Below are 26,063 nucleotides of genomic sequence, written 5' to 3' on the forward strand. Positions count from 1 at the left end.
AATGCAAATGGCTATAGAACATTACATTTTCCTTTATGTAGGACGACCATTGGCATGGTTCAAATATCAGAAAGTGGTACTTAGCAATGAATTACTCTATGTGTTTTGTCTTTTTTCAAAAGGTGCCTATTAAAGTGGAACATAGGCTATATTATTTAACTACAAAAATGTCTTACAATTTTGGTTTTGTACATTAACAGTTTTTCGTTTTGATTTAAATGCATAAAAATTGCTGTTTTATATTTGTGATGTTCTTGACAGTGACAAATACCTATAATTAGGAAGTGTATGGCTAGAAAGAATATTACAGGATCAACAGTGCTTCTACACAATGAATGGCTGAAGATGATTCTGGAGTAGCAGGCGATACCACTTTTGCAACATCTTATATTTTATTTCAACTCTTATTAGACTTGCAGTTATCTTGAAACTTGATGCATAAAGAGTCAATGACCGGGCTTCCCTGGTGGCGCAGTGATTAAGAATCCGCCTGCCAGTGCAGGGGACACGGGTTTGAGCCCTGGTCTGGGAAGATCCCACATGCCGCGGAACAACTAAGCCCGTGTGCTACAACTACTGAGCCTGCGCTCTAGAGCCCGCGAGCCACAACTACTGAAGCCCGCGTGCCTAGAGCCCGTGCTCCGCGACAAGAGAAGCCACCGCAATGAGAAGCGCACGCACCTCAATGAAGAGTAGCCCCCGCTCACCGCAACTAGAGAAAAGCCCGCGCACAGCAACGAAGACCCAACGCAGCCAAAAATAAATAAATAATAATAATAATTATAATAAAAAAAGAGAGTCAATGACCATTTATGATCATCTCATGCTGGTGTAAAGAGAGTGGCTTTCACCACTGTCTTGGTTCAGAGAGAATTTTGAGTAGTTTCATTCAGTCCTAACAAATTAGGTTGCTGGGGATTTCCTCTTTACCTTACCAATAGCGTCCCACTTTGGTGATCCATCTTCCTTCTTAGGACTTATAATTGTCCTGTGATATTATGAGGGAGCTTGACACTCTATGATGGCTAGACAGAACCGAGCAAAGTCTAATGGTACAGATGGTCATTACTTGGGCTGGAAAATCACTGGGCAAAATGCACGCTTTTTGAAGAGACATCCTCCCCTAATGCCAATGGGCAGGACAGCTAGGTTCAGGCTATGAATGGTACTTGCTTGAGTGGAGGCTGAGTGCTCTGTGGACATGGGCTTTCCTCCAACACCATCAGGTCTGCCCCTCAACCCCCAACCTCCCATCCTAGGGCTCTCTTCTCTGTTTCTTATGACAATTCCAGTCAGGAATAGCTTTTCTTTTGTGGGGACTTCTCTTGTTCATATTTGCTTCCAAATTCTTTGCTTCCACAACTCCTTTCTGAAAGCAGGGCTGGCTTCATGGGTTTGTAATCTGTGTAACTGCACAGGGCCCTGCACTCAGAAAGACCTTGATCTTAGTTTAATGCTCTGCTGTTGCCATTTTGACATCCTTAATCAGTTTTGAACAGGACCTCGTGTTCTCATTTTGCACTAGGCCTCACAAATTATATAGCCAGTCTTATCTGAGGATCTCTAGGCTTAATGCTCAAGAGTCAGGAAGAGGCTACTTTTTTTCTTCTTTTTATTCTCTTTCGCCTCCTCTCCCTTTCTGCTTCCTGTGGTCACATCCCTTCTCTGAGCCATAAGCACAGCACAGCTTAGCTGGCTGAAATGGAGGTGAGTGGATGAGGGAGCCAAGGGGACAAGAAAATACTTGGGGAAAATTTGGTTAGTATTTCAAATATATTTTCTTGTCACATAGAAATAATCAGTTTTCTGCTGTTATTTCACAGTAGTATGAGTTTGCAAGATATGGGTAGAACAAACTTCTGCCCTTTCTACTTGAAATACCACTGCCTCTGTCTGCCACACAACAGCAGAGTTGGGCTGTGAGGTTCATGTCAATGCTTTCAGGCTAGGCTCATCCTACAACCTCTTTATTGATTAGCCCATCTAGATGTTTAATATTTGGTGTGGTTCAAAAGGGTTTTTGATGAAATTGCTCAAACAAAAACTAGATGTGACATTAATACCTCAGCTCTCACAGGCTGGACAGTTAGGCTTCACCAGTGTCATCTTAGTCAAGGCTCTTTGAATTTTAGTCGGTAGAACTTATCTTAAGCTTCAAAAGGGAAATCATCACAAGGCAACATGGTCTATTATTCTTTCTAAGTACCTAAAACAAAGCAATAAACAAGGTCCCAATGTTCATGGAACTAACATTTTAGGATATCATAGTGTATATCAGTTAAACTGTATTGACTGCTTACTATGGGCTAGGCACTAGGCTAAGTCCTTCACACACATTAATTAATTTTATCCTCAAAACAACCCTACATATTATGTACTATTCTTAGCATCCACATTTTGCAGAGGAAGAATTGAAAGCACAGAGTGATTAAGTATGTGCTTGAGGTCACACAGTTGACAGGTATTATAGCTAAGATTTGAACCCGAGTGGTCTGGCTCCGAAATCTGTGCATTTAACCACCTCCAGCTGCCTCTAGTGTATCCTGGGTCACAAGTACAGGATATACAAGTGGGAATAACACTTTTAATAATACAAGTGGGATTGGAGCCAGGAACTTGGAAGTTGTCAGGAAGCAAGGCCCTCTTCTCTTAGGCTTATTTCCTCTGGGGCTGCACAATTTACTCCTGCTGCTTTACCCATTTGTTTCTCTCTCTCTTTCTCTGTGGATTAGATTTCTGTTTCTCCTTGAACACAGTTGAAAATGGTCACCTCCCTATGACAACTTCAGCTTGTACCTGTACATCAAGACTATTCACATAACGAATTAAATGCTTGAGTCCCAGTTTTAAAGGATAAAGAGCATAATTGTGCCAAATTATTTCAAGTATCTGTCCCCTGTCCAACCACCCATGGTCAGAGAGATAGGGGCTTTGCATAATATAAACAAAGCTTCAGGAGCCCAATGCTATGGGTAGGAGCATTCCCAGTAAAGGGGAAATGTGGGTGAGGTATGTAAAAAATATCCACCACATCTGATTTTATCAAGGTATTGTGTGGTGGGAGGATCACTGATGACACTAATCCTGAATAGGTACTATTTTGGGGAAATCATGTGTTATGCACTGAACTGTGCTCCCCCATCCCATATGTTGAAGCTCTAACCCTCAGTGTTACAATATTTGAAGATAGGGCCTTTAAGGAGGTAATTAAGGTTTAATGAGGTCATGAGGGTGGGGCCCTAATCCAACGTGACTGGTGTCTTTATAAGAAGAGAGACTCCAGGCAACTGCCCACACAGGGAGATGGCCACATGAGGACACACAGAGAGAAAAACCATCTCAGGCCAAGGAAAGAGGCCTCAGGAGGACCTGAACCTGCTGACGTCTTGATCTTGCACTTGCAGGTTCCAGAATTGTGAGAAATCGATTTCTGTTGTTTAAGCCACCCATTCAGTGGTATTTTATTATGACAGTCCTAGCAAACCAAATACATCATGTAACTTCTCTGTGACTCTATTAACATTGTTTGTGAAAAAAGACTATGCACTGAAGGTGGTAATCCTTGTGGGTTTTTCCACCTCTAAATTCAGGTGATTCATCTTGACTATGGTTTTGGGGTTGGATAATGTGTGCCCACCATATCAGTTAAAAGCAATTAAGGTCATTTGGTAGTTACAGGCACATTTTGTGTAAAATCTTTCTTTTTTTAATTGGCTTTATTATTTTATCTCTTTTGTTAAGAAGGAGAAAGAGTCTATGATCTGACTTCACTGTATTTTTTCTGGATATCATATCTGTGTATTGAGAGCACACCATATGACAAAAGGTGCTATAAATTTAATAATGTATTTTAAAATTTCTTCATCATATTGAATTCAAATCTGATTCTCTATCCATCAGTCCCAGTTGTATCCTCTGATTTTGCTATTTTTTTGTTAATATCACTTTAAAAATGGGGTCCCCAGAATTTAATCCAATTTTCTAAATGTGGTTGAACCAGGGAAGAGAGGTTGTGGAAAAATCAGCTTTTATTAATGCATCCCAAGATTACATTAGCTTTTTTTGGTAGTCATTCTTCCTGCAGTTAATCAGATATCAATTCCTCAGGAAGTTTTTTTATGTCTATCTATAGAAACCTATGTGGTACTCTCACCTGGGTTTGTAATAATTTGTTTAATAATCTATTTCCCCTCACTTGACTCTGAGTAACATGAGGGCAGAGACTATGTTGTTTACCTCCTCATTTTTACTGCATCTTCAGTGTCTAATACAATGTCTGGATCATAGAAAGATTCAGCATACATTTGCTGAATTAAATGAATGATATATTTGTTTTGAAAAATCAAATATATGTGAATATATAAACATATATACATATAAACGGAGTAATTATTATGCTTCCACATGCATATGGAGCAAGTTTAAGGCTGTTCTGAATCACCTTAATTTCAGTATCAGGTGGAGCACATTCTTGAACACAACTTTGAGCAAATAGCTTGAAGACAGATGCAAGTACATAGGTAGATCTTTAGAAGAATTATTTTATTTTGAAGCTGAATATAAAATAAACTTTACCTCAGTGTTGTCCAGAGAAAATACTTGAATAATTCTAATATATATTATTTATGATTTTGTGTGCATACATGCCTGGGCAGGAGTGGGGGAGAGAGAGAGACAAAGAGAAAGAGAGAGAGAGAGAGAAATATGAAGGAAGAGTGTGAAGTGAGGAAAGGCTGAGAAGAGAAATAACAATTTTAATAGGTTAAGATCCTGTAAACACAGGAGGGACTTAGAATTTAGTGGAAGAGACCAACTGGGAAATGGATAATTATGGTACAGAATTATTAGAATAAGGAAACTGCATAGTTAAAAAATGTGATCTGGCTCTTCTTGAGGTAGCCAGGAAAGCTTTCACAGATAAAGTAAAATTTGACCTTAGCCTTGAGGAGGAAAGAATCAATGGTCTTTCTGGCAGAGCAGAAAGGAACAAAGCTCCAGGTGACTAATTTGACTTTCCCGTCTTCGTAGCTTTTCCAGAGTTCAATTTTTTGTCGAGGTTTTTATCATCACCTTTTCATGACTGAAACCGACTTCTCTGAGTGGAATTTGTCTCTCTCATGTTCTAGAACGACTGAGGTAGCAGCAGCAATGAAGTTACAGCCTCATATACCTTGGGTTTGCCATTAATGAACTGTGTGGTTTTAGGCGAGTCACTTACTCTTTGCAGGCCTAAAAGGTTTAATTAGATAATCTTCCCTGTTCCCTTCCAGTTCTAAGAATTTGTGAGCCTTTAGAAAAAGACATTGGGATTGACATATATACACTAATATGTATAGAATAGATAACTGATAAGAACCAGCTGTATAAAAATAAATAAATTAAATTAAATTAAAAAAGAAAAAGAAATGAAAAGACATTGGGCCCTGGTATTAACGGGATTTTTACATTTCAGTGCTGAAAATTATGCTTCCCTGTTCCCCAAGGAGTAAAAGAAACATAGTTTGTGTTAGTATTGCAGCTACTTTGATTTTTTTGTTATTTTTTTACAAAGTAAATATTTTAGACACTTCTGCTTATGCTAGAGTCAGGGCTAAACCAGCTCTCTTAACTCATTATCTGGTGTTTGTCGCTTATAGGAATTACTGGCCCTTTAAAAAAAAAAAGAACAGGGCAAGAGGGCGCGGCCGAGGGACTCAGGTGCCAGCTAATTCGGCTTCTTCCGGAAAAGTCACCCCAAGGCCAGTCGTATGGCATCCTGGGAAATGCAGTTTCTTTTGGGGCCGATCTCCCCTGGTAACTCCTTGCTTTTGAGCATGAGACGGACTACAACCCCCAGAGGGCCAAGTGGTAGCAGCGGGGCACTGTACACTTGCTGCGGCTGGGCGGCTAGTTCAAGTTGCCATAGCTCCGAGTCTGGGGAGAGCAGAGTCGGTTTCGTCGCTGCGTCCAGTCAGTTACAGCTTCTGGGTCACTGGTGGCCGCGGGAGCCGGGTGGGGCCTCGGCAATGATCCGGCATTAAGGACCTGGGGTCCTCTTCTGTCTCAGGTACCTGCGCCCAACCGTCCCCTTGCTCTTTACCACTTCCCTATCCTATCGTAGACGTTTTAGGTCCCGCTTCCCCTCGTCCCAGGGGTGGGGACGCCAAAGCCGCCCGGAGATCTGGGGTAGGGCCGTGGATGGGTGGTGTATGTGCTAAAGTTGGGGGAGACGGCGTGCCTGGCACCCCGACGCCCCCCTCCCTCGGCGTGGGTGTCCACAGTCAGGTCCTGGTCAAGTTATGCAGGGAGTTTGAACTTCATTGTTCTCTTTTTGAGAGCAGCTTGTCCTGCCACTAGCAGCTGTGAAGCTTGAGCTGTCAAGGAGTTTGGCCTCATTCTGGCGTGTACTTGCCTGGCCTGGGATATAATTGGACGTTTTGTACATGTTTTAGAGTCACAAAAATTTGCTACCCTTGGGAACGCTGTATCAATGATTTGTCTTTCCTATGCCAACATGGGAGTTGCCCCAGTGTCAGCTGTTTAACAGCCCCTTATTTGAGTTATTTCGTAGGAACACCTGACATTGAATTTAAGCTGCATCCTTTGTCGGTTTGATGGAGCTCAGTCACTTCCGCGGACATCTTGTAAAACCGCTTTGTAGCCTTGTGCCAAGTGTTACGTAGAGTATCTAACACAGGGCCTGGGCCATTGGGAGTGCTCAGTATTTGTTAGTTATTTTTATTAACTATACAGAGCTGTGCTAATAGAAACATAGTGTGAGCCACAATGCAAGGTGAAATTTTCGAGTACTCACACTAAACAAGTAAAAAGGAGCTGGTGAAATTTCTTTAAGTAATTGGTTTGGCACAGTAGATCCAAAATGTTTTCATTTCCACCTGTAGTCAGTATGAAACTTGAGATATTTTACATCCTAAAAAACTTTAAAAAATGTTACTAAGTATTGCATCTAGTTTACATTTATAGCACATAAGCCACATATGGCTAGTGACGTATTGGACAGCACAGATAGAAGATTAAAATTTTGGTAGTTTCATGTTGGCACAGAGAAATTTGGGGGTGTCTATGACTCATAGAATGAAGGTAGTAGCTGCTTTGTTAAAAGAGTTAAGCATGTATCATACCTGTGTCCTCTCTGCCATTGCGTGACCTCTGGGTCAACTTGAACTGTCTCTTGACTGTATATTTTGATTAAGAGAATACCTTTTTTCTTGGAGTGGTTGACAGATGTATTCCCAGATCGACTTTTTCTGTGGACAACCAGCAGTTCTGTGGATAATTTTTAGTGGATTCTTACAGACTGCTTTGAAAGGCGTCACAAAGAACTGAGAATATTTCTGTCCACAGCTCTTAAAACCAAAGGCATTTTACTTTTACTTATTTAATTGCAATACTAAATGTAGGAAGAGCTGGGCAGTTTATAAAATATTTCCTTTAGGAGTGCTAGCATGTAGTTCATTTACTGCCTTGGAAATACAGTCGGGCCATTAAATTCAGAAGTAACATGTTAATTTCATTACCTGCCTTAGTTAGTTTACCCACTGAGAGACATGCTTAGGGATAGTACCTTTGGCTAGACTTGGGCTACAGTTCACGCTGCGACATGCTCTAGCCTGCCCAAGGCATGACCAGGTATGGGCGGAAGTCACCAGTGAGGAGTATGCTGGCTGGGCACTTGGGTGTGAAGAATTCCTGTGGCTTCAGTGGGGCTTTTGCATGATCCAAGGAACATTTTCTCTGTTCTCTGACTTGATGTGATATATTCTCTGCTATGTACACAAACTGTACATAGGGTGAGCTTATTTTTGTCTTTAATTGTTTAAAAAAAATTAAGGTTGTAGGTGTGTTTTACTCCTTGTTTCATTTATCTGTAGGTGGTTTGGGGAAAGTGTAGGGGCAACCAAGATCATCCATTTGACTAGGCCTTTTGCCCTGAACCTCATGAAGAAATGATAGGAGGCAGACATATGTGCCTAAGAAGAGCACTGAGCTCAGAGGACAGCAACACAGAGCTTTGGGGGTGTGCTTTGTAAGTATGCTTCCTCCCTGAGTTTCTGAGATAACATATTTTTGCATATTTATAGTGGAAAAGAATATGGCAACAAATAGACTTTTAAGGAGCAAGAAACCCCTTTCTAACATGCAGTATCAAAATTAAATAGGATGGTTGTACATGCAGTATTACAAAAATTCAGGGGAACAAGCTAGATACCTTAATAAAAGCAATAATAATGCACCTGCTTCTATTAGGCAAGTATTTGAGAACCGATTTTGTCTCAGGCCCTGTATTAGGCACCTTTTACATGTTGTATATAATACATTTATTATCCTTCTGTTCATTTTAGAAATGAAGCAGTTGAGGCTCAGATAGGTTATTTGATTTGCTTGGATTCTGGAGCCAGAAGAGTGGTCTTCATCGCCAGGTCTTCTGACTCTAAATCCCAGTCCTGCCCACTACACAGAGGCCGCACTGTGGTCTCTGATTGCCCTCTAATAGGGTTTGATTTGCGGTTAGTATTTTTATATTGTGTACCATGTAAGCCACGTTTCTTGTTATTCATCTCTTTAAATGTTCAAAGGGTTCTATTATCTTTCTTAGTTTTTTTTTCCAAGATATCAATATAATGGTCTTTATGTTATTATTGAGGTAAGAGGTAACTGTATCTGTGATTTCTATAAGTGTATGTATGCAACATAAATTGTCATTGATAATCAAGAGGATAGTGTTAACTCAGGTTTTGCATCATAGATTTAAAATTCTGGACACTTTAGCATTTTCACATTGCATTTAGATAAAGGGCACTTAAACATGTAGGGAAGACCGATTGGGGTCTTGTAATAACACTTTGTCTAAGATAAATGTGTAAAAGGTTCTTAGAATTAAAGAATATTAGAGCTGGAGGGGCCTGTTAGGATAATTTAGTCCAGAAATTTTCAACTGCAGTCTTGACACATTTGGAAGTAATATAAAAATAACCTGGAGTAGATTCACTGTAATCCATGTAATAATGTCACTGGGTTGATTCTAATATGAAATGTTTCAATATATTCATACTATTCTATAGTGTGTTTCTTTCTTGTAATAATGTACATATAAAATTTTACCTTGTCTCTTTTAACTGCTACATAGTATCCCAAATGACTAGATACATTTAATATATCCCTTATCAGTGGATTTGTGGTTTTTTTTTTTTTTTACTACTATAAATAATTCTGCAATGAAGCTCTTTTACCTACATCTACATCTAAGAGTATACATACATCTTATACATACATCTGCTTTTGTTTTCTTAGGGAAATAGTTATAGAAGTAGAATCTCTGGGTCAAAACATGTGCATATTACTTATTTTTACTTGCCAGATTGTTCTCTAGAAAAGCTATCCTAGTTAATATTCTTACAACAAGGTGTGCCCTTGGTGGTGAGAACTTTTTTTTCACAGGTACAAAACAGATAAAAAAGAATATCATTATTTTAATTTGCAATTCTCTAATTAGCGAAATAGAATATATTACACGTATTCTGTGAATTGCCTGTTTATCCTGTGCACCTTTTACTACTGGAATGTTCTTTTTTCTATTTTTTTAAAGAGATGATGAATTCTTTGGTTTTCATAGAATCCAAATATTTTTCTGAGTTTTTACTTTAGTTCTTTAACCTTGTTTCTGGTGTCTTATTAATAATTATGAATGATCCTAAGAGGCTTATCAGGTCTTTATCAGATATTAGCACCTTCCTGAAATTCATATAATCCTTGATGTATATCTGTACAATACTGGTACTTGGATTGTTTGGGAGATGGGAGTATTTGTGGTTACATGAATCCATTTAGCTGATGAACATTTAAAATCTACTTTATGCACAGTGTTTGCCATGAAACAGGTACTCATGACTGAATGAGCTCATAGATGAATGAATAGGTGAATTAAGGCTAAGCCTGAACTAGGCTTTTAGTGAAGACAGACTTCTTGGAAGAAGTGAACTCTGATTATTATTTTAAAAAAAGAGGGACTTCCCTGGTGGCTCAGTGGTTAAGAATCTGCCTGCCAGTGCAGGACACGGGTTCGAGCCCTGGTCCGGGAAGATCCCGCATGCCGCAGAGCAACTAAGCCTGTGTGCCACAACTACTGAGCCTGCACTCTAGAGCCCACGAGTCACAACTGCTGAGCCTGTGCTCTAGAGCCCACGAGCCAAAACGACTGAGCCCGTGTGCTGCAAATACTGAAGCCCACGCGCCTAGAGCCTGTGCTCCACCACCGCAATGAGAAGGCCGCGCACCGCAAGGAAGAGTAGCCCCCACTCGCCGCAACTAGAGAAAGCCCGCGTGCAGCAACGAAGACCCAACGCAGCCAAAAATAAATAAATAAATTTATTAAAAAAAAAAAGTTAAAAAAATAAAAAAGAGATAATTTTATAGATTGTAGGAAGAAGGAAGAAGCTCGATGGTGGGAGAGTGAAGGCTTTAAAATGGCAAAAATGGGTTAGCTTATGAGTGGCAATTGGTACATTAAAACAGTACTGAGAATGGACACAGATAGTAAAGAGCCTAGGTAATTTGGAGTGTGTAGAGCTTTATAGTACCGATAAATAATAATTGAGGAATGTAGGTAGCTGCAAATAGCAATGAGAAAGTGATTTGCAATAATTCAAGCAAACCTAGGTTTGATTCAGTTATAAGTTTTAACGCATTCAAATGAATTTGAAATGATTATCCTTGTTTACTCTAAAGACATATCAAGTATTCATATTTATACTATTTTGCAGTTCAATCCATATTGTCTGAGGACTTAAGATAATTAATCTAGGCTATTTACTGCAAAAATTATTTCATCCAACAATTATTTAATTAGAATCACCAATTGCAAAGTTCTGTACTTTGAAATTTGTCTCTGGATTAATCAGACAGTGTAATAAGGAGAATTTAATTGTAAATTCATTAAAAAATATTCCAGCTACACACCAGGTGCTATGCTCGGTGTTGAAATACAGCCATGAACAAAGTAAATGGAGTCTATGATGAGATTTAGAGACTAGAAGGGAGACAGACAAGTAAACAGCCAGTTAGCTATGTCTGGGCTGTGAGGAGTTGGTGTCCAAGGTGGGCTCTTGGCCCAGGGTTAAGGTGGGGGCAGTGAAGGAAGGCTTTCTAGGGGAAGTTTCCTCTGAACTGAGATTTGAAGGACAAGTAAGAGTTAGCCAAAGGAAAAGGAGTGAAAAGAATGTTCTGGGTGGTGAATCCAGCATAGGTATGATGGTGAGATGAGCATAACATATTTGAGAAATTGAAAAAAATTCTGTGGCAGGAATAATTACATATTATGGACATGTTTAATTATTGTCTTGCTTTAAGTATGGAACTATAAGTATGCAGACAGAGAGAAGGTCACTTCTGGCTGGAGATGGAAGGCTTCGCTGAGATTGTATTATTTGACCTTTACCTGGAAAGATGGGTGGAATTTAAATAGGTGGCAGTGGCCGACAGCAGACGACATTTCAGTCAGACCTAATGACATTAGTGAGGGATGGAAGTGGTAGGAGAATAGCTGGTGTAATAGCTAAATGTAGGCCTTATATTTTCTATGGTTCTTTCGTTAAGAGAAGGGTGGCTTGATTAGGGTCTTGAATTCCTGATTCAAGAACCTAGACTCAATCACATGGGCAGTGGAGTGTCAGTGAAGGTTGGAATGGATAGAAAAAGACTCAGAGAAACCATTATAGTGGCTAGTAATGAGTTAAGAAAAGTCCTGAATTATGAATGGTGCCGGTGGTAATGAGAAGGGATACATACATAGTTAGGAATCTGGCCCTTGAAGAAAGGCTCACGACTCGGCTCTGCTGTTGGAAGCTGTGTAACCTTGGGTCCCTTACCTAGCTTCTTTAAGCCTCTTATCTACATATAATGATGACAATGGTACTTACTTTGTAGGGTTATTTTCATATAGCAAGCTGTGATGTTAGAGCATTAGCTATTCAGCATTATTATTTCAACTTCTGTTTTTTGAAAGTTTTTGAAATTGAGGTTCTTAACTGGAGTTTACGTCCATGTACTTGCAGTAATTCAGTGTTTCAATGTAGCTGGTTTTATATGATATTGAGCTGTATTTTATTATAGTTGGATTCCTTTCTAATTCTATATCTTTAAAATTTTTATGTATACATTTAAAAATATTAAAGGAAACAGTTCATGGTACAAAGAATTACAATCACCTTTTAAAAACAAATTATAAGTTTTTATTATATCTTAGAAAGAATATACACATCATTCTTTTTACCCACTTTAAAAATTAAGAATAAAAAATACCAAACTCTTGAGTAAGCATATTTCTAAGTACAGTAAAAAAGTATTCCAGTTCATTATTATAGAAGAGTTAAAGGGAGAACTAAAGATATGAAGTAAAAGAAGAGTGGGGGAAGAAAGAAATATGGGGATTGAGAAAGAGTGGAGGAAAAATATTAATGATACTTTTTTTTTTAAGTTTAAGGCTTTAGGATATGATTTCTGGAAAAAAAAAAAGGGAATGCTTTTCGGCTTGAAAGAGGTTGTAAATATTCCTAATACGAGACAGGATTATTTAAAACTCATCTTAAAATAGCTGTAGAAAATTGGATGTATAGCAGATTTACATAGTTAATACTTTATTATTGTATACTGTATTCATTATATAAACCTTTAGTTCTGAATAAATGGGTACATATGGAATAGTTTGGCCTTAAATGCACTGGTTGTGTGTGTATGGTGGGGGGAATGGATCGTAAGAAATATAGTAGGGAAAGACAAAAAAACCCCTAGACATTTCAGTGATTGGGCAATGTATTTGGAATTTACACAGTTCTTTTGCATCTAAGAATGCTGTGGAAAAGGCACTGGCTTAGAGACACAAGATCTAGGTTCCAGTTCTGTTATTGTAACTTTTTATCAAAGCAATCATGGATAAGTATTTTACTCAAAACTTTGTTTTCCTTTAGCGACAAAAGTAAAGGGTTGTAATTATACCAACTTTATAGGATTCAAGTGGAGATCAAAAGGGAAAATGCTAATGAAAATTCTTTGTAAGCTATAAAGCAATATGCAAATTTAAGGTATAAATAGCAATAAGAAATATTTCCCTTTCTTAAAATTTTTAATGTTGTTTTGTTCACTAGGAAAGTCGAGAGGAGTTTCTGTTTCTACTTGAAAAACTAATAGGAAGAAAACAAATAAGCTTTATAATACACTTAAGAAATAGTATGTTTCTTTTGAAAACCTTAATGTTACAGGGAATAAATAAATAGCCCCAACTGATATTTATGATTACTTTCTCAAAAATTGGTGGCCTGTCACTTGTTATGTCAATTGTTAATGCTCATTTTGTGCATCCTAATATGAACCTGTCCTTTTTTGCTTCTACGGTTAGAAGAGTCTGAAACCAACATGTTTTCTCAAGGAGAGCAGGCTCGAGAGGAAACGTCAGGAAATTAACCATCTTCTGAACCAAATCAAATGACTTACTAGTAACCTATATATATCAGTTGGCCTTTACTGCATAATAAATAAAACCTTGCCGGTATACAACAGTACACTTTAATTGCTTATCTTGGCTAGACTCGTTTGTTTGAGCTCAGCTGTCCGGTCTTCCAGCTGATCCAAGCTGGAAGCCACTGGGGCAACCATGTATCCCACACCTTCCGGTGGGATAGCGTGGGCGTGTCCTCATGGTGATGGAAGAGTTGTGGGGGAGTAGGTTCCAGTGCGTAATCCCATTTCAAGCATCTGCTTGTGCCATGTCAGCGAAAATCCAATTGGCCAAAGTAGGTCAAATAGCTGAGCTCAGAGACGGGGGGTAACTCTACCTATGGTAGGAGGGCAGTGCATCTTGGGAGGGGTGAAGAATTGGAGCCAAATTATGCAAGGTACAACACTGTGTTCTGCATTTCATTTCTTCTATATACAATAGTGCGAAAACATTCTAAGTAGTTTGCTGAAAATCAAGTCCTTATGCTCAATGCTTGTATCTCGTTCTGGTTTTACAGTGTATAGGCATGGCTAATATCGAAGCTGTATTACTCAATTTCCCTTCTGGTCTGTAGAGGAAAGCATTATCTTTCGAGCATTTAACCTTGATTAATTCTTCACAGTTGAATTGCTCATTTTTAACTGGAGAATGAGGCTGATAAACTTCCTTTGTCTTGGTTCTTTATCCAAAGTAGGGTTGCAAACTCAACTGCTAATTGGGTAACACGTTGCTGAAGCAGGCCCAGTGGGGACTGCAAAGGGCAAAGGGCAAGAGGAAGGTACATGACTAACTCCAGGGCAGCCACTATTTACGTCTGTGTTGCCATGGGAAAATCCATCCCCAGTGTTGCCAGATCTTTGGATTTTTCAAGAGAAACTGGAAATTAGATTTTTTATGTGAAGTCTCTTTGTTTTCAAATTAAGGTTTTAAGGTAACACAATGAGTGTTATTTTAAAATACCTATTGGTTGGCTGGATTTGGTCTATAGTTCTCCACTTTTCATCCTCTGATTTAAACAGAATGGTGTTAGAAACTCGGGGATCCTAGCTCTGTCTTTGCCCAGGCTGATGTCTTGCCCAATCTGGAACAGTTTGGACAATTATCAGGGGTTGCCTGCACCCCTAGAGGGCTGCATTATTGTCTGCTGTTTTGGGAATAGTGCAGTTTGTATTTATTTTTTATCTGTCAGCAAATAGAGAGAGTACAATTCTAGGGCTGAACTACAAGTAAGAAATCCATTCTGTTTGCTAGCGTCCATTTCTCTCTGTTTTCTTTTTTTTTTCTTCTCTTGGGTTTTTGTTTATTGTTTTTTATCTTGACATGTTTTAATTTAATTTTTTAAACTGCCGCATTTCTTTTAGAAGTATGTGTAGGTGTAAGGGTCTAGAATATCTGTGAGACAGGGAAAGAGTTGTTAAGTAACTTTATTTTTCTTTTAAAACTGCACTAATTTTTAACACCTGGCAGATATATACTCAAGCAGCTACTAGTTTTATCTCCACGTCTGAGTAAACAGTCATTTTGTATGCCACATAGCCTTTTCCGGAAATGCCCCTGCCCCCTGCTTGATGGGTCCTGGTCCATGCGACTCTGCCCTCTTAACTCCAGCAAGGGGAGCATAATGGAGCCTGGGGGCTGAGTCCTCCTGGCACCATCCATGGAATAGAGGTGTGTGTGTGTGTGTGTGTGTGTTCATCCCAAGCTCCTGACTTATCCCTCCCTGCCACGTTTCCCCTTTGGTAACCATAAGTTTGTTTTTGATATCTGTAAGTCTGTTTCTGTTTTGTAAATAAGGTCATTAGTATCTTTTTAAAAAAAATTTGATGCCACATATGAGTGATATCATATATTTGTCTTTCTCTGTCTGATTTACTTCACCTAGTATGATAATCTCTAGGTCCATCCACATTGCTGAAAATGACATTATTTCATTCTTTTTTATGGCCGAGTAATATTCCATTGTATATATGTACCACATCTTCTTTATCCATTCCTCTGGTGATGGACATTTCGGTTGCTTCCATGTCTTGGCTTTTGTAAATAGTGCTCCAGTGAACATTGGGATGCATGTATCCTTTCGGATTCTCTGGATATGCCCAGGAATGGGATTGCTTGATCATAGGTAGTTCTATTTTTAGTTTTTTAAGGAACCTCCATACTGTTCTCCATAGCAGTTGTGCCAATTTACATTCCCACCAACAGTGCAAGAGGGTCCCTTTTTCTCCACACTGTCTCCAGCATTTATTGTTTGTAGACTTTTTGATGATAGCCATCCTGACCCGTGTGAGGTGATACCTAATTGTCATTTTGATTTGCATTTCTCTGGTAATTAGTGATGTTGAGCATCTTTTTGTGTGCTTTTTGGCCCTCTGTATGTATTCTTTGGAGAAATGTCTATTTAGATCTTCTGCCCATTTTTTAATTGGGTTGTTTGTTTTTTTGACATAGAGCTGCATGAGACGTTTGTATATTTTGGAGATTAATCTCTTGTTGATCTCTTTGTTTGCAAATATTTTCTCCTATTCTGTGGGTTGTCTTTTCATTTTGCTTATGCTTTCTTTTGCTGTGTAGATGCTTTTAAGTTTAATTAGGCCCCATTTGTTCATTTTTGTTTTTATTTTCATTACCCTAGGACAGTGGTCCCAACCTTTTTGGCACCAGGGACCGGTTTCATGGAAGACAATTTTTCTATGGACCAAGGCGGGGGGGATAGTTTCGGGATGATTCAAGCGCATTACATTAATCTGCACTTTATTTCTATTATTATTACATTGTAATATATAATGAAATAATTATACAACTCACCATAATGCAGAATCAGTGGGAGCCCTGAGCTTGTTTTCACTTGCCACTCACTGATAGGTTTTTGATATGAGTCTGCAAGCAATTGATTTGTTATGGTCTCCATGTAGTCAAACCTTTCTGCTAACGATAATCTGTATTTGCAGCCATTCCCCAGTGCTAGCATCACTGCCTCAGCTCCACCTCAGATCATCAGGCATTAGATTTTCATAAGGAGCATGCAATCTAGATCCCTCACATGTGCAGTTCACAGTAGGGTTCACACTCCTATGAGAATCTAATGCTGCCGCTGATCTGACAGGAGGCGGAGCTCAGGTGGTAATGTGAGCAATGGGGAGTGGCCATAAATACAGACGAAGCTTCGCTCACTCGCCCGATGCTCACCTCCTGCTGTGTGGCCTGGTTCCTAACAGGCCATGGACTGTCCGGGGGTTGGGGACCCCTGCTCTAGGATGTGGATCAAAAAAGATATTGCTGCGATTTATGTCCAAGAGTGTTCTGCCTATGTTTTCCTCTAAGAGTTTTATAGTGTCCAGCCTTATATTTAGGTCTTTGATCCATTTTGAGTTTATTTTTTTGTATGGTGTTAGAGAATGTTCTAATTTCATTCTTTTATGTGTAGCTGTCTAGTTTTCCCAGCACCACTTATTGAAGAGACTGTCTTTCCTCCATTGTATATTCTTGCCTCCTTTGTTGTAGATTAATTGACCATTGGTGCGTGAGTTTATTTCTGGACTTTCTGTCCTGTTCCATTGATTTGTATTTCTGTTTTTGTGCCGGTACCATACTGTTTTGATTACTGTAGCTTTATAGTATTGTCTGAAGCCAGGGAGTCGGATTTCTCCAGCTCCATTTTTCTTTCTCAGGATAGCTTGGGTTATTCGGGGTCTTTTGTGTCTCCATATAAATTAAAAAATGTTTTGTTCTAGGTCTGTGAAAAATGCCATTGGTAATTTGATAGGGATTGTATTGAATCTGTAGATTGCCTTGGGTAGTATAGTCATTTTGACAATATTGATTCTTCCAATCTAACTTTGATCTTATATGAATTTACCAAAAGGGTTTGAGGAGATTAAGTTACAGAGGAGGACTGACATAAAGAAGACAGATACAGGTGATAATTGTTTGTACATGGTAACCTCTGCTGGTTTGTTAACTTTTTCTCTTGAAGGATGAGCCAGTCACACGTCCTACAGCTATTGAAACAGTGAGAAATGTATTAAAAATTTTGAACTTGGTTAGTGATTAGGCTTAAAATACACTCCCTAGCTCCCCTGACCTCCTTTAAATATCAGCATCATTACCTTGAATATGTTCTTTGAGGACAGCTGCCTTGGACAGGGACGTTTGAGGCACTTGGAGGCCACAGAGGCAATCACCTACTTAACATGCACTAGTCAGCCTTTGTGAAACATCACCCCTGATGCTGGTTGCTTATCTTTTATGGAACAGCTTGCAAATCCTAATTGTTTTAAACTGGCTCTGAGGAAAAGAGGCTTGAGAATCAATAAATTACAGCTCTCATACATACAAATGTGCATCATTATAATGAAGACAATCTGATGGCTCTTTAGGAAATAATAAAAGAGGTGGACTTGAGTTTGTAAAGACTCACTGCAAGTCCTCTTATTAAAGGGTTGAAATTACAGGGCTGAATGCAGTTTTCCTCTCTTGCAGTGTTCAGGTTTGCATATGGGCATTTGTTTTTGATGGATAGATCCTCAGTGGGAGAGAACTGATGAAGGGTTCATTACTTGCTCTGGTGGCCATATGTCTTCGTTATAAGGTTCATTAAGGCAGAAACAACAATATTTATGCCTTTAAATACTGATGTGTTGGGAGCAGCTAAATAAACTATTCTAAGAATTGTACCATCTGTTTTCAGACCCAGAGCTTTCTCTAAGTCTCTGGAGACTTTCACCCAAGGTCACCCATCTTAGTCCTCTCCAGAGTCTTGGAAGAAGCTCAGCATCTGAAAAGCAGACAGCGTAAATAGTACTGCTTTCCCATCAATGGTAAATTTTGTTGTACCAGTAGGTGGTAGTAGGCTGCAGAGAGTATTTACTGCTTTTTCTCCAGTTAAAGGAAATGCCTTTCTCACATTTAACCAGGATTTAGGTGATTGTTTCTTTAAATTGTTCTTTAAGAGTTCTTTAATCATTCTTCAAATTTAGCAATTCTTTCTTTTCTTTTGTCAACAAACATCATGCTGAAATTTCTTATGGTAATAAGAATGAATTTCTAATCCAACTGAACTTTTTTCTTTTAACTCTTTAAAAATAATGATGAAGATTTTTCTTGAGCATACTAGGTGTTTTTCTACTAGTCTTAATAATTCTTCTTTGGAATTCAAATTGTAGTAGTGAGTAAATATCATTCCTGAACCACTTTAAATTTGTTTTCCAAAGCAGAATTTGATTGCATAAGCCATGCCAGTACACATTAATATATTTTCACATAGTCCTTCAATTTTTAAGTTCATTCCAGTATTTAGGATGTTTAAGAGAATCATTTTTTGAATCTAATGACTGTCGTTCAACAAAATTGCAAAGAAAGAATCATACATAATTTTAAAAAAATCATTCTTTTAGCTCACAAACTCATGATAAATGGTTTCTTTGGCCAGCCAGTACTCTTCAGTATGAAACGTTAGAGATTGGCATTGAAATCCTAATTCTTTAGCTCATCACTTGGTGAGAACTGGTGACACGACCCTACCTAGATAGATGTTAGGGGACTAGGAAGAATGGTCAGGTAAGTTGCCAGGAAGGAAAAGGAAACAGCTGCTAGGAAAAAGGGGGTTCTGAATGTGTAGCTTTTATTTAAACACATTTTCCAGGTTGTCAACTTGTTATTAATCTGCTATCTCTGAAGGGGATCTTTATATTTGTTTTTCTTTCTTTTAACTATATATTATATTTTTCTTTCTGATTATTCAATCATTGTAGAAAATTCAGGAAGGATAGGAATGTTTAAAAAATAGAAATCGGCTATAAACTCTACATGGTAAATATATATACTTTTATTTTCTTCCCCTTTTGTCATCGTCCTTTCCTGCTCCTCTAAATTGGTATATGGGTAATTTGTATTCACATACAGACATCATATAATGTTTATTACAAAATTGGGATTCATACTTTTATCCCTTGCATTGCTGTTTAATGTCTCCAGAAACAGGGTTTTAATGTCTGTGTACTGTTCTATTACCTGTATGTACTGTGTTTTAACCATTCTCTTATAATTTGAAATATAAGTTGTTTTTCTTTTCCCTGTATTATCACTTCTCAGTAAATATCCTTATATATAAATTTCTGTATGTATTTCAGATGATTTTGTTAGGGGAAATTTTGGAAGTGTAGTTGGTAGGTTAAATGTACAAACTGCTGACATAACAGACAATTTATATCAACTTACACATATCCAGTAGGAGAGGATAGGAGTGTTCCTTCCCCTACCACCTGGCTAACATAGACATAATTATTTAAAGGAAAACAAGTTAATGGGCTAGAAAAGCATCTCACTGATAATTTATATTTCTTAGGTTATTAGATAGAACAGTTTTGCATGGCCATGCATATTTGTTTTTTTATGTGACTGCTCAGTATGCTTTTATCAACATGGAGTGAATCTAATACTTTGGGTACGATTTCACTGGGGGGAAGATTTTCAGAGGCCTGAAAATCTTATTTTCATTAATGCCACTGATATTAGGATAAACAGTACTTTTTTAAAACTAATTTTTTACTTGTAGTATAAAATAGTACATTCTTAATGGTCAGTGAAGAGTGTATAATTGGCGCTTACTGTTTTGTGCTTCTCTTCTTAGTTATCTTAAGGGGTTCTTGGGAACTATCTTCATGGGCCAACTCTAGTGGCCACTTCTTCCTCATTTGTTTCTCTTTTCCTCCATCAACTCCATGTCTGGGGAGTGGAGGTGTTGGCTGACTGGCATCTTTTGTTAAGATTGGACCTCTGCCACCATATCTGTCTTCTGCTTTGTGACATTTAGGGTCAGGTGCTCTCTCTGTTACCTATGAGAGGCGTGTTTGACCTTTTGAATTGTCAGTAATAGTTTTAGAAAGTGCTAAGTTTTTACCAACAATGAAATACTAATCTAATTTCTATTTTTTATTATAATCAGATTCTTTAATGTCTTTAAAGTCCTTCAACCCTTATGACACATAATTGAAGTCCTTTCATATGCTGTAAAAGTGAATGTTTCATAAGCTATTAAAAAAAACCATGCAAAATTCTCAGATATATCTCACCTTAAAATCTTGATATTTCTACAGGAGTTCCATCAGATGCAGGAGTTTGAACATCTTTTATTGCTCAAAGTAATTGAAATTAAAAGTTGAAGACTTTGTGTGTGAATTAGTGAAATTCATGCTGGAAAGTGTGATTTTTTTCTTATTAAAAGTATGTAATCCTTAATAGGGGTGAGAGGTTTTTTTTTCTTTAATGTGACAATTACAAATAATTTAGTTAATGCTGTTGTTAATTTTGTGTAATGCTGCTAAGATTTTCTGTTTTAAATTCACATATCCCGTGTCTTTACTTGTTAATATTTATCAACTGATTATAATGTGTTTTCCATTACAAAAGACTGCAAGGTACATATACCTGCGGTAAAAGTATAAAAGTGTGGTGTGGAAAGTTAAACACAAAATCATTCTGGTAGTTATCCCAGGGGAGGTGGGGCAGGAGTAGTACTGGGTGGAGGGTAGTGTGTGAGGGTACTAAGACTTTATTTATAGTATTCTAAATATTTTATTAAAAATATTAGAAGCACACGTGTCAGAATAGGAAATAATAATAAGAATATATTATTTAAAATAATAGGGAAATAAGGTGATAGAAATAGAATAAAGAAGACAGAAATAGAAAAGAATAATAATAACATTCTAGGTAGTAGATACATGCATGCTTGTTATATTAGTCTCTGTACTATTTTATATTTTAAATATTTTCCCAAATTTTTAAAAATAACCATAAAATTTTCAGTTATCCCTGTTTGTAGTCAAATTGAAACTCAGACTGTCTGCTCATTCGATGGGTCTGATACACCATTTATATCCATTGAAGTTGTGTGTAGATAACTGATTATTATTAAAAGTTTGGTACTCAAAAAAATCAGGTTGTCTCATAGATGGTTATCTTGTTTCCTGCTCTCACCAGTAGCCATTATAGTTAACATCTGGTTTTCAGTGTTACCTTTTTATTCTGCGTGGTGGTATCCTAACTCCAATTTAGTTTCCAGAATTTTGACTTATTAAAATGAAACTCATTATACTTTTAGATACAAAATTTTGACAGATCCAGGCATAATTATTATTTCCCATTATACAAGAAGTGGAAGGAACAGGAAATAAAAACTCCTTTACTCTGAGGCCAATGGTTTGATTTGTTTTCAAGGCTCTTTATTATATGCAGCATAGATATGTCACTTAGTTTTTTTCCTGGTGCCTAATACAGATTTCATATTGCTACTTGATTCCCAATCTCCCTCATTTTGATATTTTTATGCTTAAATGAAATGAGAGGGAGTTGAAGAGGCTGTAGACACATGTGAGCCATGGCCTGCTGCTGCCTTTAATGATTTTTACTAACTGTTAAGATTGTTCTTAAGTAGTGTTTAGGGGACAGCAGAGCAAAGTAGAATGAAGAGAATACTGAAGGTGGAGAAGCCTGGCTGAATCCCGGGTCTGCATCCTTGGTCTGCTACTTAAAATCATTATATGATGTTGGACTTGTTACTTAACAGCTCCCCCTCAGCATCCTCGATAGATGAGGGGTTAACTGCCCATTTTAATACGTTATTATGAGACTTAAGTTGGATTATCTGTGTGAGCATCTGTATAGTACTTAGCATTGTAGCAGGCTCTCAGAAGATGTTGATTTTTCCTGTTTTCACTAATGGAAAATGTTGGCAAGTACATTTACATAGAGCAAATGATTTTAGGTCATGTGGCATACATAGATTTATGGGTGTGCTCACATGAGTGCGCACAGGCGTGCAAAGACACACGCACACACACACGTGATTTCCTAAGTATAAAGGTGAACTTTACATATAAGATTTCTTTTTAAGTTTATTCTTTTGGATTTAAACAGTTGTGATCCTGCAAAATCGTAGCCAAACAATTGCTTCAGGCCTGTTTCTTGTTCATGTTTTCTGACGTTAGAGAGCTACATCGTGGGCACTGTACCTTTGTACTTCTAGACAGGGGAAGGGGGCGAGAACCAGAGAAGAGAGGTGAGGAAGGAAGTTGAGAGGCCTGGGCAGAGGAGAGGCTCGAGTGTGACAGGTGTTTGCTAGCCCTGTCTCAGCCAGTTGGAAGAAGTTGGATGTTCCGTTGATTCTTTTCCTGGTGCTACAAGGACAGACTGTATTTCACTTTGAAAAACCTAAACTCACAGCAAGCTTCCTTGCTTTTTATTTAGTTTTATTTTATTTAATATTTTAAAAGCATGACTACTTTCATTAAATGCTTGAGAATCTATACATATTTAGCAAATTCCCTTTATCTTGGCTTTAGATGTATGGTCATGTACTTCCCAGATGCATTCAGAATAAAGATCCAAAAATTTCAGAATATTCTTGATTATTAAAGAGAGGTTTCATCATACTGTATTTAAAAGGCCAGAAAACTGGCCATATAGATTTTAGGAAGATTATAACAATTAATGTTAAAATAAAGATTATGTTAACCTTCTATTAAGCAGAAAATGAAATTATTGGAATACTCAAACTTTCACTTTTGATAATTGAATTTTCTCTGATGCTTCTTTGTTATAAATATATTTCATTTCTTCAATTTCTATAAAAGGTATTCTGAAACTTTTGAGATCGTCTTGCGTGAAATAATTTTCTTTTGCATTCGATTGAAAATCGAGGTAAGGATGGGAGGAAAGCATATTTAGAGTCTTTTCTACTGATGAGATTATATTCAGGATGTTTGGCTTTCTATTTTGGTGGAGATGTTGAAGATTCCATCTTCTCACACACTTGTTATTGTCGAGTTTGTACCTCTGTTACTGCATTTGTTTAATTCTACTATATTTTAAATTAAGGTGTATGAGAGTGTTCACTGTACAGTGAATGGAATTCTTTTATTTTAGGTCATTCTGTGTGTGTTGTATTTTTGTTTAAAGATACACATGTTCTCATAGCTTAGTCGAATGGACATCAGACTAGGGCTTCCCTGGCGGTGCAGTGGTTAAGAATCCACCTGCCTATGAAGGGGACATGGGTTCGAGCCCTGGTCTGGGAAGATCCCACGTGCCGCGGAGCAGCTAAGCCCGTGCTCCACAACTACTGAGCCTGTGCTCTAGAGCCTGCGAGCCACAACCACTGAGCCTGTGCGCCACAGCTGCTGAAGCCTGTGCACCTAGAGCCCATGCTCTGCAACAAGAGAAGCCACCACAATGAGAAGCCTGCACACCGCAACAAAGAGTAGGTCCTGCTCGCTGCAACTAGAGAAAGCTTGTGCACAGCAACAAAGACCCAATGCAGCCAAAAATATAAAATAAATAAATTAAAGAAAAAAGAATGGACATCAGACTAATATTGAGACCTGCAGGTTCTAGCCTTAGAGAATATCTGTGGTTTGTTTTGTTTTTTTTTTCTTCATTGTAGAGATACCAATCTATGTGTGTCATATACCTTACAGTGTTGTTGGTAGAGTTATGTGAGATACTGTATGTGAAAGAGCTTATAAAATTTAGGAGCATTGCACAAAACTAAGTGATTATTATTATTTGGAGTTGTAAATGTCTGAGGAATTGCTCATAAACCAGAAAAAACAAAGGAGGGAGAATTACATGTGGAAGTGACTTGTGTTTTCAAGCTATGTGTTAGAAATTATGATATGGCAAAGGGCTAATGTAATAAATACTTAAAAAGATCAAAAAGTAAATAGTTAAATTAGTCTCTTATTTCTGTGCTCTTTACCATTTGATTGACCTTGACCTGGATTTATTTTTAAGGATTTTTGCACCTCAATGGCAGGATCCTCCAACGATTCAGACCACTTGCGCTCTCGTGACCGATTGGGTCGATGGGCTGCCAGTTCAATACACAGGGAAACTCGAAATCGTCCTACTGTGGATGTCACTGAGAAGGTCAACACTATAACAAGTACTTTACAGGTTAGTTTAGCAATGGTTGCATGTAATAGATTTTAACTAGGTTGAGCTAAGAAATGGTTTCGGTCAGTGTATTAGTTTTTTATGCCACGGTAACAAATTTGCACAAAACTGATGTCTAAAAAACCCAGAAATTTATTTTCTTACAGTTCTGTAGGTCAGAATCTGACCCTGGTTTCATTGGACTAAAAGCAGGATGTCCGTAGGGCTGTATTCCTTTTTGGAGGCCCTAGGGAAATATCTGTTCCTTTTCCAGCTTCTAGAGGCTGCCCACATTCCTTGTTTTGCAGCCCCTTCCTTCCCCTTCAAAGCCAGGAAGGGTGGGTTGAGTACTTACATCATATCACTCTGACTACTCTTCTGCTTCCCTCTTCCACTTTTAAGGATGCTTGTGATTGAGTCCACCCAATAATCCAGGATAATCTCCTCATCTCAATGTCCTTAACTTAATCATAGCTGCAAAATCCCTTTTGCCATATAAGGAAACATATACATAGGTTCGAGGGATTAGGACTTGGACATCTTTGGGGGCATTATTCTGCCTAACACAGTCAGTAAAGATATTTGAAATATATGATAGGTTGTGGAAATGTTTTGGGATAAGGCAGTATTTTCAAATAAAATACTGTGGGAGTGAAACCAATAGGAATTATTACCATAGTTTAGCTTCTTGTGGACATTTGCCTTTAAAGAAGTTGTTCATATTTTGGGTAGGTAAATTATTCATGGATGAATGATACTGAGATGGCATTTTTATTTAGAGGCTAATTTTTGACAGTGTTTGGAAGTTTGAGTGGCAGCAGTTTACATTCCCTCCATAGGAAAGGGCTTTGGAAAAGAGGTAGAGGAAGGGCGAAAAGAAAACTCAGACTTTTTTTCCTACCCTTTAATCTCTTAACTTCCGTTTTGCCTGGATAAACATGGATTTTGGCTTTCAATTGCTTTGGGTTAGTATGCTTAGATAAGAAGAGGCTAATTTCTGGTGGAGAAACCATAATTTGATTTAAAACTCAGGAGACTTTTTCTTTCTAAACTTATTTAAATTAACGTAATATTGGATTTTTGCAGTACAAATTCTTGTACTTTCCCACTACTGAAACATATTAGTAAGTATATATTTTTGAAAGAAATGCCTCCATTTACCTCTCAGGTGAAACCTAGCATATTTAGGTGGAAACCATTTTTATTGTAATTACAAACAAATTTTATAGCTAAAAGTTAAAGGATACTTTGTTTTCTTTTCTCTTAATGGAGTTCTTGAGGTAAAGTAATAATTGAAATAACATTGATCCTAATGATTTGCTTGTCATGAACACAATCGACTAGATTTTTCTCAGGATTTCTCTTCTATAAAGAGGGTCTGAATTAGTTGAGGTGCACAAATTGACGATGAGGATTCTTTTCCAATTTATGGTTTTGTTGCCAACTTATTATGGAACCTTGGATAAGGATTGAAATTTTGTGCTTCAGATTTCACACAAGTAAATTGCAGATGGATTTGAGTTTCTCTGTCAGTGCTGTTAATAAGATTTATTTGATATTTATGAAGTATATTGATACCCAACTTAATTATTATATAAATTGTACCTTTTGCAAACGGGTGACCTAGCTGTTTGATATGCTG

The 26,063-nt window shown here is 37.8% G+C and overlaps 1 protein-coding gene across 4 annotated transcripts in view; it reads left to right on the forward strand.

Moving 5' to 3' along the window:
* The first annotated feature begins 793 nt into the window (after positions 1 to 793).
* Positions 794 to 26,063, forward strand: part of CEP128 (centrosomal protein 128) — a 444,997-nt gene continuing 419,727 nt past the window's right edge. For all 4 annotated transcript variants that reach the window (XM_082384674.1, XM_082384675.1, XM_082384676.1 and 1 more), the window contains exons 1-3: positions 794 to 6,046; positions 7,872 to 8,026; positions 24,281 to 24,442. In XM_082384674.1, the coding sequence (XP_082240800.1) occupies positions 24,296 to 24,442 (147 nt within the window). In that variant the 5' untranslated portion in view covers positions 794 to 6,046; positions 7,872 to 8,026; positions 24,281 to 24,295. The remainder of the gene's footprint in view (positions 6,047 to 7,871; positions 8,027 to 24,280; positions 24,443 to 26,063) is intronic.

The sequence above is a fragment of the Balaenoptera borealis genome (assembly GCF_965194805.1).
Source record: "Balaenoptera borealis genome assembly, chromosome: 3".
NCBI lineage: Eukaryota > Metazoa > Chordata > Mammalia > Artiodactyla > Balaenopteridae > Balaenoptera > Balaenoptera borealis.